The following is a 16,277-nucleotide window of genomic DNA, read 5'->3' as shown; positions in this document are numbered from 1 at the left end:
CCACCATGCCTGGCTAATTTTGTATTTTTAGTAGAGACTGGGTTTCTCCATGTTGGTCAGGTTGGTCTCCAACTCCCGACCTCAGGTGATCTGCCCGCCTCGGCCTCCCAAAGTGCTGGGAGTACAGGCGTGAGCCGCCGCGCCCGGCGTATTTTTATTTTTTATTTATTTATTTATTTTTTGAGACAGAGTCTCACTTTGCTGCCCAGGCTGGAGTGCAGTGGTGCAATCTCGGCTCACTGCAACCTCTGCCTCCCATGTTCAAGTGATTCTCCTGCCTCAGCCTCCTGAGTAGCTGGGACTACAGGCATGCCCCATCAAGCCCAGCTAATTTTTGCAGTTTTAGTAGAGATGGGGTTTTGCCATGTTGGCCAGGTTGGTCTCGAATTCCTGACCTCAGGTGATCGGTCCATCCACCTCAGCCTCCCAAAGTACTGGGATTACAGGTGTGAGTCACTGTGCCAAGCCCGGTAGGTATAATTTATCAAGTGCTGTGTTCATAGTTGACTCTGGACCTTCGTTGCTACCTTAACTATCCAGAATTAGAGAAAAACTTTTCTCCACATCTGATATTTGAGTCCTTTAATAATTGTTTTCTGCTTAGAGGGTAGTTACTTATCACCTGATACAACTTACACAAGCACACATTATATATACATTTTAATTTAGTCAAATTTTTCTGAAATATATACATATATTTTAAATAAAAATTAAAATCCCTCTTTGCAGTCCAACCTGTCTTAAAAATAATTTTTTACCACAGGTTTTTATTGTGAGTTTTAACTTTATGGTAGGATTGTTTTACTTAACATTTTTGCCCTTTTTATTGTATTGTCTTTTACATACAGCTTGATATAACTTTTTATCAGTTCATTTGTTTATAATGATTTCACATGTTTATAAAAGATGTTATATAACTATATTATTACAATAAGTTGGAGGTTATCCTAAAATTATTAAAGTATACCTATCCTTAAAGTAAATTATATATGGTTTTATAAAGTAAGAACTTTACTTTGGATTACAACTAATATATACTAAGATTTTCTTAAACAATTATGACATAATTGTTGTAAGTTAAATCCCCTTTGCAGTAAAAAATTGCACAAAATGGGTGTAGAGTTTTAATCTACCTAATAATTTGTACTGTTTTGATCTAACAAGTGTCTTCATTTGAGAAAATATAGTGTAGCTTTTTATGGTTTTAGTTACCCACGGTCAACTGTGGTCCAAAAATATGCAGTGGAAAATTCCCAAAACAAACAATTCATGAATTTAATGTTTGCTCCATTCTGAGTGGTGTGATGAAATCTCATGCCGTCCAACTCTGTCTCACCCAGGATGTGAATCGTCCCTTCATCTAGTTTATCCAGGTTGTATAGGATATCTGCCTGTGTTAGTCGAAACTTAGTAGCCATCTTGGTGATAAGATTGACTGTCTCAGTATTGCAGTGCTTGTTTTCAAGTAACCTTTATTTTACTTAATTGATCTGTTTTATTATTATTGTTAATTTCTTATTGCCTGATTTGTAAATTAAACTTTATCATAGGTGTGTATGTATTAAAGAAACAGTGTATGTAGGGTTCAGTTCTATCAACAGTTTTAGGCATCCACTGGGTGTCTTAAAATGTATCCTACAAGGATGAGGGGGAACTCCTTACTGTATTTAGAAACTGTGATGACATTTTCTGATATTGCAGGTTCTCATGAGTTCTCTTATCATTACCCAATGTTTTTCTTGTAATATGTGGATTTTAAAGTATTTAAATTTTTTATTGCCATGTTATTGACCTTAATGATTTCCAAAATAAAATAGATATTAAGAGGTGCTTAATTATACTTTAATACAACAACCAGGACATATATTTTAACTTTGTGTAAATCATCTAAAGTTATTTCCATGTTAGTACATTTTGTTTAGGTGTATTTCTGAGTGGGGCATTTACAATGATAAAGAATTACATAATACCTTAAATTTGGGAAATAATTGACACATAGTTTAAAGTAGATTCATAAAGCTTCTTGTATTATGTTATCTTTAAATTATAACTAAGAAGGTTTTCTATGTGTACACATTATCAAAAGTTGAACTTATAGCACAAAAAGTTCAACTATTTGTGTCAATTATTTTTGTCAGTTATTGGTTATTATGTTACATTAAAACTATGATAGTGAATATATTGTGTTAAAAAAAAAAGAAAGTACCAAATCCATATATTTGGGGTGGAAATTTGAGCCATAGTTGTATATACTTACTTTTTTGCAAGAGAAATCTATATCAGATAGCCTAACAGTTTGGAAAACTCTTTAAGATGCTAAAATGCCACAGCACAGTCAGGGATAGGTATGACATTCAGTAGTATAAACAACAATGTGTACATGAAACGTCTGTTAATGTTAAGTAATTGGAATGACAGTAGGAAAATGTTAATATAAAGGGGCTAGATTCTCTGTCCATTTTACTTCTAACTTAATATTTTCGTTTTAACCAATTTTATTTCTCCCATTTTGTGAATGGGCTACAGGACTAAACTAATAACATTAGTTAAAATAATTATACAAATCATTCCCATGTAAAGTACTTTTGGTGTGAAATTAGAGTGAAGAAACTTTTTATTATGATTGGGATTTTTTTCTTTTCATTTCTGATGCCATCCATTTAAGAATCAGTGTTCCAGAACAATTGATATAGCTTTGCATGTTTCTGGCTGGTCGTGACAAATCAGCCACTGTACACTCATAGACAGCAGTACAGTAGTTGTCATTGGTGGCCTTTCTGTGACAGAGAGCCTGAAGACTGACATAAAGCGCAGCCTGTTGTGAACTGTCAAGTGACTCTGCCAAAAACTCAGCAGACAGAACTAATTGCAGAGAAAAAGGACTTTTGTGCCCTCTTCTCTTTCTTTCCTTTCCTTTTTTTTTTTTTTTTTTTTTAAATAAGACAGATATTGTTAAAGTAGCTTGTTTATGTAAGATTTGTCTGTCTCTTCTCTCATTGCCTGGATCCTTTTTTAACTTAAAGTCTTGCACTGCAGGTCATTGAGCACTTCCACATGGAGATTGGCACAGGACCAGACTCAAGACACACAACTCATAACAGTTGATGAAAAATTGGTAAGGATTTTCTACTACACACTGCTATGGTTCTGCCTTCAGGGTTATTTTTGTACTATAGATATTCAGTATGGTGTTCCAAGTTTTCAGGAAAGTGGTTTGAATTTGAATTTCTAGATTATACTTAAATTTTAAGAAGAAATATTTGTCATCAAAAGATAATTTATATTAAGCATTATACACAAAAATAAAATCATATGCAAATATTAATACATTAAAATTATGAAAGGCTTTCATTTCTGTGGTGTTTATAACTAGCAGAACATTCACTACTTTTTGTAATGAATGTTTTGCTTTTTATTTTCTCTGTTACACTCCTATTTAAGTTGTGAGATACTTGCTAGTACTATCTAAAACTAAGTATATTAGGTTTTCCTGGAAGCATACAACATTTATTGTCACTGTATGTATATATGTGTATATGCATACACACACACACATTTTATTTCTTCGTATGTATGAGAGATTACAACTAGCAAGACTAACAACAAATGAGTAATAATCTTTTGTAAATCAGTAACAAACAGAATTTTGGCAGCCATCACTTATAAAATTTTTTAGAGTGTGGTCTTTTACTTTACATGCAACTTAATATTTTTGCTTCAATAGCATACATTTTGTAATGTTTCCAAAACTTCTGATAGAATTGAGTAATTGTATATATATGCTTTTCATTTTATATCTGGTTTATCATTATCAGATATATAGGTGTGTTTCTTAGCTACCCCCTTTATTATTGTACAGTATTTTATCACTCAACTTTGAGCCTGTAAGCATAATCTAAGTAATAGGTCACACTTAAATTTCTGTTTCTACCATTAAAGATACAGACAAATAAATGTATAAGTAAATAGAGACAGTTTGGAAAATTCACATCTTATGCTGACTGGTTTCATTTTAAAATTATCTGTTAGGTCTACCTATTGACATTGTCATCATCCTGATCTAGGTTACATCATCTTTCACCTAGATTTCTACAGTGGTCTCTTACCTGATCTCTCTAGACTCTTTAATCCTAATCTGATTAATTTTCCTTAGGATGGCCAAAATCGTCTTTGAAATGCTGGTATTGTCACCCTCTTTGCGTCCTTTGGTGCTTTCCATTGCCTTTAGAGTAAACATTAAAATCCTAACATGGCCTTTGACATTTTGCATGATTTAACTCCTGCCTTCCTCTCTAGGTTTATCTTATACCACTGTGTTTTATATTCTGTGGTCTAGCCACATCAAGCCTGCAACTTGCTATTCTTTTTCCTGCTTCAAGGCATTTGGAGTTCCTATTCACTCTACCTGGATGTTTTTTACTAACCCTGAGGTCTTCATCCAGTCACCATCTACCTATTCTTTAAATGTTAATCAAACACCAGTTGCTTAGTCAAGTATAAAAGAAATGAGGGGCCGGGCATGGTGGCTCATGCCTGTAATCCCAGCACTTTGGGAGACTGAGGTGGGCGGATCACCAGGTCAGGAGTTCGTGACCAGCCTGACAAACATGGTGATACCCCGTCTCTACTAAAAATACAAACAATTAGCTGGGCGTGGTGGCGAGTGCCTGTAATCTCAGCTCCGTAGGAGGCGGAGGCAGGAGAATTGCTTAAACCTGGGAGGCAGAGGTTGCAGTGAGCCGAGATTGCGCCATTGCACTCCAGCCTGGGCGACAAGGGAAACTCCGTCTGAAAAACAAAACAAAACAAAAGAAATGAGGCAGTTATGTGTGTATGAGGTGAGGATGATTTTCACATCCTGTGTATTCATTAATGAGAGCACTATTATTTTAATTTTTCCTATGAACATCTTTTTTAACTCTCAGGAGGTTGCCTTTTCTATAGTTTTCAAATTTTAGAGTTCACTAATAACTCTTCTAAGTTCTCTTCTTCTAGTTTGAAGAATGAGTGAGTCAGCCAGTAATACATTGCCCTAAACAGAGTGCTATGAAGCGTATCAGAGAGGTAGACAGACTGGATTGGTTTGGTATTTTTAATTATGTCATTTGGTTGCATACTGTTGAATTTTCTTGCCCTATATAGATTTTCCCTAGCTTTGTTGTATCTTTCTTGAAGTAATAATTGTCCCTCAGTACTTGCAAGGGGATTGGTTCTAGGACTCCCCTCAAGTACTAAAATCCATGGATGCATAAGTCCTGTGTTAGACTGTTCTCATATTGTTATAAAGAAATACCTGAGGCCGGGCACGGTGGCTCATGCGTGTAATCCCAGCACTTTGGGAGGCCAAGGCGGGCAGATCACGAGGTCAGGAGATCAAGACCATCCTTCCTAACATGGTGAAACCCCATCTCTACTAAAAATAAAAAAAAATAAGCCATACATGGTGGTGGGCGCCTGTAGTCTCAGCTACTTGAGAGGCTGAGGCAGGAGAATGGCGTGAACCCGGGAGGCGGAGCTTGCAGTGAGCCAAAATGGCACCACTGTACTCCAGTCTAGGCGACAGAGCGAGACTCTGTCTCAAAAAAATAAAAAAATAAAAAATAAAAGAAAGAAAGAAATACCTGAGACTGGGTAATTTATAAAGAAAAGAAGTTTAATTGGCTCGTGATCCTGCAGGCTGTACAAGTATGGCACCAACATTACTTGGCTTCTGAGGCCTTAGGGAGCTTTTACTCATGGTGGAAGGTGAAGCGGGAGCAGGCACATCACATGGCAAAAGCATGTGCAAGGGACGGGGTGGTGCCATACACTTTTTTTTCCTCCTTTTTTTTTTTTGAAACAAAGTCTCACTCTGTCACCCAGGCTGGAGTGCAGCAGCGCGAAGTCGGCTCACTGCCACCTCCGCCTCCAGGTTCAAGTGATTCTTGTGCCTCAGCCTTACCAGTAGCTAGGATTACAGGCGCCCGCCACCATGCCTGGCTAATTTTTGTATTTTTAGTAGAGATGGTTTCACCCTGGTGACCAGGCTGGTCTCCAACTCCTGACCTCAGGTAATCCACCTGCCTCAGCTTCCCAAAGTGTTGGGATTACAGGCATGAGTCACTGTGCCCGGCTACCATACAGTTTTAAATAACTAGATCCCGTAAGAACTCACTATCACTAAGACAGCACTAAGCTATGCATGAGAGATCTGCTTCCATAACCTAATCACCTCCCATCCGTCCCCACTTTCAACATTGAGGATTACATTTCAACATGAGAGTTGGTCAGGGACAAATATGCAAACTATATCAAGTCTCATATCAAATGGCATAGTATTTGCATATAAACTATGCATATTCTCCCATATACTTTAAATCATCTCTAGAAAACTTATAATGCCTAATACAATGTAACTGTTATACTGTACTGTTTAGAGAATAATGACAAGAAAAGTGGAGGTATACGTTCAGTACAAATACAACCATACTTTTTCGTTTTTTTAATAAAAAACAATAGATCAGGCCAGAATGTCACTATGGTTTTCCAGCTGAAATCAATTGGTTATTATTTTTGGTACATGGCAGACATTTTCTTGAAAATGAACCTGTCACTTCAAGGAAGTGTTGCCCATGATACATTTCAAATGCAGTGTTAGTATTTGAACCCTTGCGCTCATCTCTCCCTCCCGGAACAGTCTTTAAATACTAGAAAGATGTCAAGCTCAATCACATCAATGGCAGAATTAAGTTGTATACAAATTCTAACATTGTGTACTATGCTCAGTACTTGGTTGATGGGATTTAGCTGCCATAAATCTCAGCATCACAAAATACACCCAGGTAACAAACATGCACATGTACCTCTTGAATCTAAAATTAAAAATTGAAATTATATAAAAAAAGAAAAAAAGGACTATTCTAGCGGGATTGGTAATGGATGTGATTTTTGATACTGTGTAACACAATATATTAACGTTTGGACTATCTGTATACCTCTGTGAACCAGTATTTTTCATATAGCCAGTGCCTGATATATAATCATGCATATGGGTAAACATTTCCTTTAAAGTACAAAATAGAACAATGGATTTTTAAGGTAATCAAGTATGAAAATATTAAGGCTATCAAAATTTTGCTCCTTTTTCTAACAACATATGTATGATAATGAGTTTCCTTCATATATTGCAATAGAAACAATCCACCAAAATGGTTTGAATGCAAGAACAGATGTTAGAATTCAACTGTCCTCCATTAAGCTAGATATTAAATTTTCAAACGAGTGCCAAAATGCAAATGAGTGCCACTCTTCTCACTTTTTAGTTTTTGAAAATGGGGTTTTTAAAATTAAAATCTTTATATTATTACATAACTGGCTTATTTTAAATTAAATTTATCTTTCTTCTTCATTTTAATTTATTATGTGATAGATATCTATGGATATACAGGCATACTTTGAAGATATTGCTTGTTTGGTTCCAGACCACCACAGTTAAGCAAATACCACATTAAAGTGAGTCGTGAAATTTTGTTTTGGCTTCCCAGTGCATATAAAAGTTGCGTTTCTATCACACTGAGGTCTGCTAAGTGTGCAATAGCATTATGTCTAAAAAATAGTGTACATACCTTAATTTTAGAACATTTTATTGCTCAAAAATGCTAACGATCAGCTGAGCCTTTAGGGAATTGTAATCGTTTGACTGGTGGAAGGTCTTGCGTCCATGTTGATGGCTACTGACTCTGATCAGGTTGTTGGTTGTTGAAGGTTGGGGTGGCTGTGGTGATTTCTTAAAATAAGACAACAATGAACTCTGACACACTGAGTGACTCTTCCCTTCATGAAAAATTTCTCTGTAGCGTGTGACACTGTTTGATATCATTTTACAGTAAAACTTCTTTCAACATTGGAGTCAAGCCTCTTAAACCCCACTGCTGCTTTATCAGCTAAGTTTATGGAATAATCAATCCTTTGTTGTCATTTCAACACCGTTCACAGTCTTTATGAGGAGTAGATTCTATCTCAAGATACGACTTAACTCATGCATGAGAAGCAGCTTCTCATTTGTTCCAGTTTAATCATGAGATTGTAGCAACTTAATCATTTCTTTAAGCTCCACCTACCACATCTGCAGTGACTTCCTCCACTGAAGTCTCAGACCCTTCAAAGTCATTCATGAGGGTTGGATTCAACTGCTTTCTTTTTTTGTTTTTGTTTTTCCATATCAAATCAATATTTATTTCAGGACATACCATGTCAAAATAAAACAAAGAGTCAACCCTTGCCTTTAACAATTCTATTGTATTATAAAAGCACTTTACAACTCTATCCCATCTTTAAGTATAAGTTATTGGCATGTGGGTTAATGATTATCTGTAAGCATTTCTCTGTTCAGATCGATAATCCAAGTGCTCTGTGAATATTACAAGGTGACAATAAGTGGGAAGTGAAGGAGGAAGAGGAAAGAGAGGGAAAGGTTCTCCCAGTTTAAGGTTTTGGACTCAATTTCTTTCAAACGCATGCTAGTGTTGCTGTTTTCATCTCCTATGAATCACAAATGTTCTTAGTGGCATCTTGAATGGTGAATCCTTTCCAGAAGGTTTTCAATTTACTTTGTTCAGATCCATCAGAGGAATCACTCTCTATGTCAGCAATAGCCTTATGAAATGTGTTTCCTAAATAATAAGACTTAAAAGTCAAAATTGCTCCTTGGTCCACAGGCTGCAGAGTGAATGTTGTGTTAACAAGCATGAAAATGACATCCTTGTACATCTCCATCTTGGGTGACCAGGTACATGGTCAGTGAGCAGTAATATTTTGAAAATAATCTTTTTTCTGAGCAGTAGGTATCAACACTGGGCATAAAATATTTAGTAAACCATGCTGTAAACAGCTATATTGCTATCAGACTTTGCTACTCATTTACAGAGCAGAGGCAGAAGAGATTTAGCATGATTCTTAAGGGCCCTAGGGTTTTCAGAATGGTCAGTGAGCACTGGAATTGCATTGGCCTCTAAGAGTCAGCCTGTCCTCTGAGGCTTTGAAGCCAGACATTAACTTCTTTCTTGCTATGAAAGTCTTAACTGGCATCTTTTTCTGATACAAGGCTGTACATTGAAAATCTGTTGTTTAGTATAGCCACCTTCGTCGGTTATCTTACCTAGATCTTCTGGATCACTTGCTGTGGCTTCTCCGTCAGCACTTGCTGCTTCACCTTGCGCTTTTATGTAGATGGCTTCTTTCCTTAAACCTCCTGAGCCAACCTCTGCTTTCCTCCCCTCTCAGCCTTCATAGAATTGAAGAGACTTAGGGCCTTGCTCTGTATTAGACTTTGAATTAAGGGGATGTTGTAGCTGGTTTGATCTTCTATCCAGACCACTGAAACTTTCTCCAGTTAGCAATAAGGCTGTCTAGCTTTCTTATCATTCGTGTGTTCACTGGAACAGCATTTGTAACTGTCCTCAATAACTTTTCCTTTACATTCGCAGCTTGGCTGTTTGGTGCAAGAGGCCTGGCTTTTGGTCTGTCTAGGTTTTTGACATGCCTTCTTCACCTAGCTTAATCATTTCTAAATTTTTACTTAAAGTGAGAGACAGGAGACTCTTCCTTTCACTTGAACTCTTATTGTTGGGTTATTAACTGGCCTAATTTCAGTATTATTGTCTCAGTGAATAGAGAGACTCAAGGAAAGGATGAGGTATGAGGATATGGCTTGTCAGTGGTGGACACACACAACTTTTATTAATTTAGTTTGCTATCTAATATGGACGCAGTTTGTGGCACCCCAAAACAGTTACAATAGTAACATCAAAGATCACTGATCACAGAGCACCATAACAGATATAATAATGCAAAAATTTGAAATATTGGGAGAATTGTCAGAATGTGACACAAAGACTTGAAGTGAGCACACACCAGTAGACTTCTCAACAGAGGGTTGCCAGAGTCCTTAAATTTGAAACAAACAAACAAACAAAAAAAAAAAAAACAAACCAACGAAGCACCATTAATATGTGAAGCACAGTAAAGCAAAGTTCATAAAGTGAGGTATGCGTATATCTTTTATGAACAAAACCTTGGAGTCCCAGTAGTTTTTAACAGTATAAAGGAATCTCAACATCAAAAAGCTTACGAATCATTCTCCTAAGTCTTCTCTTTTCAGGGTTAAACATCGTCAGGTCTTTGATTTATTTCATATGAGTTCCAGTCAGTTAATCATCTTGATTGCCATTCAGTTTGACTGAATCTCTTTTAAAATGTTTTTGCCAGAATTTTTCATACTAAGATGTGGTGCAGGTTGTGGTGGGGATTATTGCCTTTATTCCTTTTAATCATAGCAGTTCTAGTAAGGCAACTTTAAATTTAGGTTGTCATACTTCTTATGTGGATTTCATGGAGAGCTAAAACCTCAGGTTCTTTCTTATGTGTGCTGTTATCAAGTTGTGTTTCTTTTCATCCATCTTTAGTATATGATCATCATTTTTATCATATTCACAGAGTCACTCAAAGGACATCTTACCCAATAAAGTTTATTTTATTTTTTTACTGTTACATTTTAGAATTTTCTATACAGTATATAATAAATTACAAGAATTTTCATAGTACTTTGTGGATATCAGTGCTAATATAAATACGAAGAAAAAAAATTGTGTGTGTTTTTTTTTTCTGAACATCAATTATATATCAACAACATGTATCCTATCTTTCTTTTAGGCATAAAATGTAGAAAGGAAAAGTCTGCCTAGCATTTTCTAGTGCAAGAATCCGTTCTTTCATTTTGGAACTATATACAACGTTAACATTGTTGAGTACAAATCTTCAGATAATAAAATTGTGGCAAATCCTGGATTATTGTTAATAAAGAATATGGTATCAGAGTACTTTCTGTGTTTCTAATTAGTCAATTTTAGTTTGTTATGTATAAACTGCTAACTAATCTTTTTACTCTTGAAACTAACAAGAATGTAAATATCAAAAGAGTAGACAACAGCATCTGAAAATAATCCTGTAAGCTTATGTTTAGAAGCACAATGCTTTAAAAAAAAAAAAAAAAAAAAACTTTTTGTGGGCTGTACCATTATTTCCTAATATATGATACTTAAGGAGATCTTATAAATGGTTGTTTGCTTGGCCCTTGGTTTTTGTTGCAGGAGGAGCTGTGCCATGGAGGTTAGGTGAAGAATGTCTTTGCCTTTGTGCTTTATTATGAGGGTAACTTTTTTTTCTTTATGCCTCCCTCCACCTCAGTCTCCTTTCAGGACATTTGATGAATACCCAAGTCCAGTGAACATGTTGTCTTTTTTATATTCACTTCAGCTATAGAAAAGAGAGAAGTTAAATTTGCAATGCTCTTTAAAGATTTTAAGTAGGTACTCCCCTAAAAAACAACCAAAATATAAATTAGTCCTACATAGGTATACCTTAAATTTGCTTTCTAATCATTTTTTAGCCCATTTTTTACACCCCCTGATTCCTTGTTTGTGACAATTGCCTTATATAACTGTTTAGTGCAGTTAAAATATTATTAAGAAAATAGAAAAATACCCTCCAAAAATATAGGAGTAGTTTCAATTTCTTATTAAAAATGACACAAAATAAGCTTTAATAGTTTAGACAGTAATATATTGTCTTTATGTAAATCATGTTGGCTGCTATCTTTCCTTCATTCTTCTTTATTTATTCAATAAATACTTACATGTGCCAGGCACTATGCTTCAGTGTTGTATTGACACTTTACATTGTTTTCATTTATATACTGAGTTATTTTGTTTAAAAACTATTAAGCACCACCTGTTTTAACTTTTACAGAGGTAGTATAGTTAGATATGCATCCTCAATTTAAATGTATGTGAAAAAGGAAGCTTTATTTAGCAATCTGTAAAACTTAAATCTTTCGGAGGTATGTGGAGTGGGGAAGGACATCTATTATTTCAAAACTTTCTTGAGAAATTATAACACAATGCTATTAATGTAAAATCCTAATACTTTGGACATTTTTAACACTCTAATATCTTTATTTAAAAATCAGGTGTGTATGTAAAACAAATGTTGTCAGTATTCTGAATGTTGCCAATTGGTTGTATTTCGCTACTTGAAAATTTCTTCCACATAGCAATTAAACAGCACTTAAACTTTGGTACTTGCTGAGGCTTGTGATAAATAAATTGCTGTTTGATTAATTAGCACGCAGGACTGGTAGCATGCTCAGCCGATGAGGTTTTAATATTGCTGTTTTAGAATGTCTGTAAGCAGCAGCAGGTTATTTAATACAATTTTTTTTTTGTCAATTTGTAATAGTTAAAATTTTTTTATTACTTTAACTTATTCTAAGAAGTTTGTAAAATTGAATGGTTTTTGCAAGCCTTCGAAAATAAAACAACTACATTTGCTGTACAAGTATTTATTTATGTTGTTTTTTCTTCCTGACATATTAAAAGTCTTAGATGAAAACTTATGTAAGTCTGCTAACTTGAATTAAAAATTGATAATTAAGAGGTGACCTACACAAAAAGATAACCCTAAGTTAAAGGCTTACTTTTGCTTTGACTATTTACTTTTTTTTCCCCTTCTAAGGGGTCAGTTTTCTTTTGGTGAGATTACTTTCTTTTGGTGTATGGCAGTGCTATCTCTGCTAGATTATTGGAAGGAGTAGTGTCTGCAATTGGGGTTATACAGCTTTCTAGCATCTCAAGTGTCTGTTTTGTCTGGACTTTACTCACGCAGCATTCTTGTGCAAAAATTTCAAGGCTTTAGTCTGGAGCTCTGGGTCAAAGGATATGTCTCTTTGAAGGGTAGACAGGAGTTTTTTATGTTTTATTCACTAAGTAGTATTTCATTTTACATCAAAGAATAGCAGCCTTTGAGAACCTACCATGGTGGCAGTTTAGCGTGTGGGTTTTTTTCTTTAGGACTTTAAATATGTATAGTGTTTCTTCAAGTGTTTCATCCTACAAAATGCTTATTTTTATTCTTTTACTTAGATGAAACTTCTAATATAAAAAGAGAAGAATCATGACTAAAGATAAATGTTTGTTGCAATAAATTTTGTTTTAAAAGCAAATATAGTTTTTTTTTTTGTTGTTTTTTGTTTTTTTTACAATGTGTTTCCCTGTGTCGGTTTTTACACTACTCACAAGCTATTGCAAAAAAAAAAAGAAAAGGATGAATAGCCTTTAAGATTGCAGCAATACTGTTGCTTAAAATTCTAAGGAAGAAGTAATGACTAGTGATTTTGGAAGTGTAGATTTCATAGTGAAATGGTCATTCCTTAATTGTTCCTTTTTTAGTACTGTCATGTGTGTGTAGGAGAGATTGATTTTGAAAAACACCAGACTCAAGTAATGAAAAAACGTTAAGACTTCTTGAAGCTAGAAGGAAAGTTATGTTTTTTTTGTACTTTTTGTGTAAGTTAATCAGTAAATAATCATAAAAAAAGTGATTGCTTTACATGTTTGGAAGATTATTACATTGTATTTCATATTTTTAATCTCATGACATATATCTATAAACATGAATTAATATTAAAAGTTTGTTTTTATGTTTATAAATAAAACATCTCTTAAATAGTTGAAAATTTTTCAAAATAGTTAATCATTTAAAATGAATGTTTTCTACTTTCCTTGATACAATTTTAAAACCTGTTATATTTAACTATGATGATCAGTAAATCAAGTCAGTTACTATTTTTCAAATGTAATTATTTCTAAATTCTTTAGATAAGTAAAATTCTGCAGAACTTTGTTGTTTAAAATATATGCTTATTGAAATGTTTTTATGTAGTATCAAGCTATATAATCTTAGATTTACTAAATATCACAAAGAAAATTAATGTTAAGTATTACAGCTTTTATATACAGACAGGAACCATTAAAACTTAGAGAACGATCGTTCTATATTTAAATTGTTTAAGGAATAAAAGATCTTTCCCCTACAGTATTCAGCCATCTCTATTATCTGTGATTCTTCAGCAATTAAAGCAGATTTATTTTCCTCTTTGTTCCTACTTGGAATACTTGAACAATACTGGAGAATTGAACTGACTGAAATGTTTTGTGTTTCAAAAGGTTTAAAGTTCTATGTACCAATTAGCAAAATACAGTAAAGGTTTAAACTGTTAATAGCCACAACATCTTTAATGCATAGACCTGTAGTATACTAGTGCTGTGTAACAGTTCTCCATTGTATGTCTCTTTTAAGGAGAGTAACTGTGTCAGTTCTTTTCTTGCTTTACTACCTGCTGTGTATGGAAATTGTGTATAGTACTTGGCACTTGCTTTCAAGAATTTAAAATTCTTGCATGTTATTATATAGGAAACTTTGGCTCTCAAGAAAATAGAACTGATAATATTTTATTTGTTTGGATTTTAAGTTTAGGTTTTTTGTCATATTCTAGAGAGTACTCATTTATATCGGAAATTATATTGTTAGTCTGTTACTCATTAGTGAATTTGAAGTACATAAACTGTATATTATCTCCTTGAAAATTGCTTATCTAATACTTTTCATTTAACTGAATGTAATTGTAAAGAAACCATCAAATTTATGTTAGTGTATGCAGATAGATACCTGATGCTTTATTTTACACTGTATTTGAATTTGGTTTTGGGTTTTTTTTGTTTTGTTTTGGTCTTTTTGGTAGTAAATAGTACTTTGTTTTTAAAGTTATAGCTTTTAAATTAGCCAGCTTGCCAGATAATTTTATAACCCAAGAATTAATCCAAATACTTAAACTTGTTAAAGCCTTATATCTATGATTTTGTAGTAAGTTCTCAATGAAGGTAGGGTGAGAGGAGGTAGAGAAACAGAAGTAGCATCTTTTGGTGGCAATTATGTTTTCTTTTTATATCATGTATCTCAGAATAGAATTAGAGCAAAAGAAAGGAGAATGTAGACTTTAAAATTTGAAACTAGAAAACTTTGATTCTATTTCTGTGTTCAGGCTTTCTAATTTTATATGACCTAGTCTCTGCTTCTATTCTGTTCTTCAAAATACCACCTGCAAGTATGTGAGATATTCATGTTTTACAAGATGGGGAAGTTTGAAAAATAGGGCAGTGATATGGAAGTTTTACTGTATGCAGTATATATACTATGTCTCCACAAAGCTGCTTCTTTATAAGGCATACTTTTCTAGAAACATGTGAATAGGCTTTTTGTTCAGTTGTTGTTTCATGTTTAATACTTTACTTCTAAAGGCTTTCAGCATATTGCATGTTAGTTGATGAGGGTTTTTAAAATATTAATGCTTCCAATAAAATAGACATGAAAAATAAACTTGGCTTTCTCTAAACAACATACAGGATACAGAAATATACCAAAATGTTGGACTGAGAATGCTAACTTAAAGAACTGAGGATCTGATTAGTGTACTGATGTACATCTATTCCAGTGACTACTGAGTATATACTGTGTTAAGATGTATCGATTAAAGATAATTTTTAAACCTAATTGGGTAGTTTAAGATTTGACATCCAAAGAATTAAAACCAGATTTCTGATTTAGTATGCATTATAATATCTTAAACATTCAAATATGACTGCTATAGCCTGTGCCTAGGTTGTTCTGAGATTAAAACTCCTCTCGGTCTAGTAGTTTTCATCTAGGACAATCTGTGAAGATCATTCAAGAGATTTTTTGCTTGTCTCTTATTTATAATGTAAAATATTACTATACTTTCCTTCCTTCATTCAATTTTTTTAAGCATATGGGGATGTAGCTATGAACAAAGCACAACATCCATGTCCTTAGAGCTTATATTCTCATGCTTAAGCGTATGCTAACTTTATTCATAAATAATTATGGTATTTTTCATAGATAATGAATATTATGGAAAAAACAAAGCTAGGTGATGAGACAGAGAATAGCTGGGGTTTGGGTGAAATAGGGGTCATTTAAGTAGGGCAGTCAGCGAAACCCACTTTGAGATGGTGTGCTATGTGAGTTAAGATCTGAATTGATGAGAAAGAAGCAGCTATGTGAGAATCTAAGGTAAGAGCATTTTCAGTAAAGGGAAAAACTAGTGACCAAAAGTGTAGCTAGTAGTAGTCAAATAACAGATGGAAAGATATGGCATAACAAGAAAAGAGAATGATGTAAAATGAGATCAGAGGTGTGGGCAGGAGCTGGATCGGGTAAGAATGCCCTTTAGGCCCATAGTAAGAAATCTGAGTATTATTTGAATTATAATTAGAAGAAGCCTTTATATAATTCTAAGTACAAAAGTGGTTTGATCTGATTTAATTCTAAAAGCTAGAAAATTACTAAGCTATTATGGTTAAGGGCAACTTTAAAGAAGCTCAAAG

At 34.1% G+C, this 16,277-nt stretch overlaps 1 protein-coding gene across 4 annotated transcripts in view; it reads left to right on the top strand.

The window, feature by feature from the left end:
• NDUFS4 (NADH:ubiquinone oxidoreductase subunit S4) overlaps nt 1-16,277 on the top strand; it is a 116,048-nt gene that overhangs the window by 38,059 nt on the left and 61,712 nt on the right. For all 4 annotated transcript variants that reach the window (XM_023210554.2, XM_023210551.2, XM_023210552.1 and 1 more), the window contains exon 2: nt 3,037-3,115. In XM_023210554.2, coding sequence (XP_023066322.1) covers nt 3,037-3,115 — 79 coding nt within the window. The remainder of the gene's footprint in view (nt 1-3,036; nt 3,116-16,277) is intronic.

Source organism: Piliocolobus tephrosceles, chromosome 4 (genome assembly GCF_002776525.5).
Source record: "Piliocolobus tephrosceles isolate RC106 chromosome 4, ASM277652v3, whole genome shotgun sequence".
NCBI classification, from domain to species: Eukaryota; Metazoa; Chordata; class Mammalia; order Primates; family Cercopithecidae; genus Piliocolobus; species Piliocolobus tephrosceles.
This window is presented reverse-complemented; position numbering and strand designations above follow the sequence as displayed.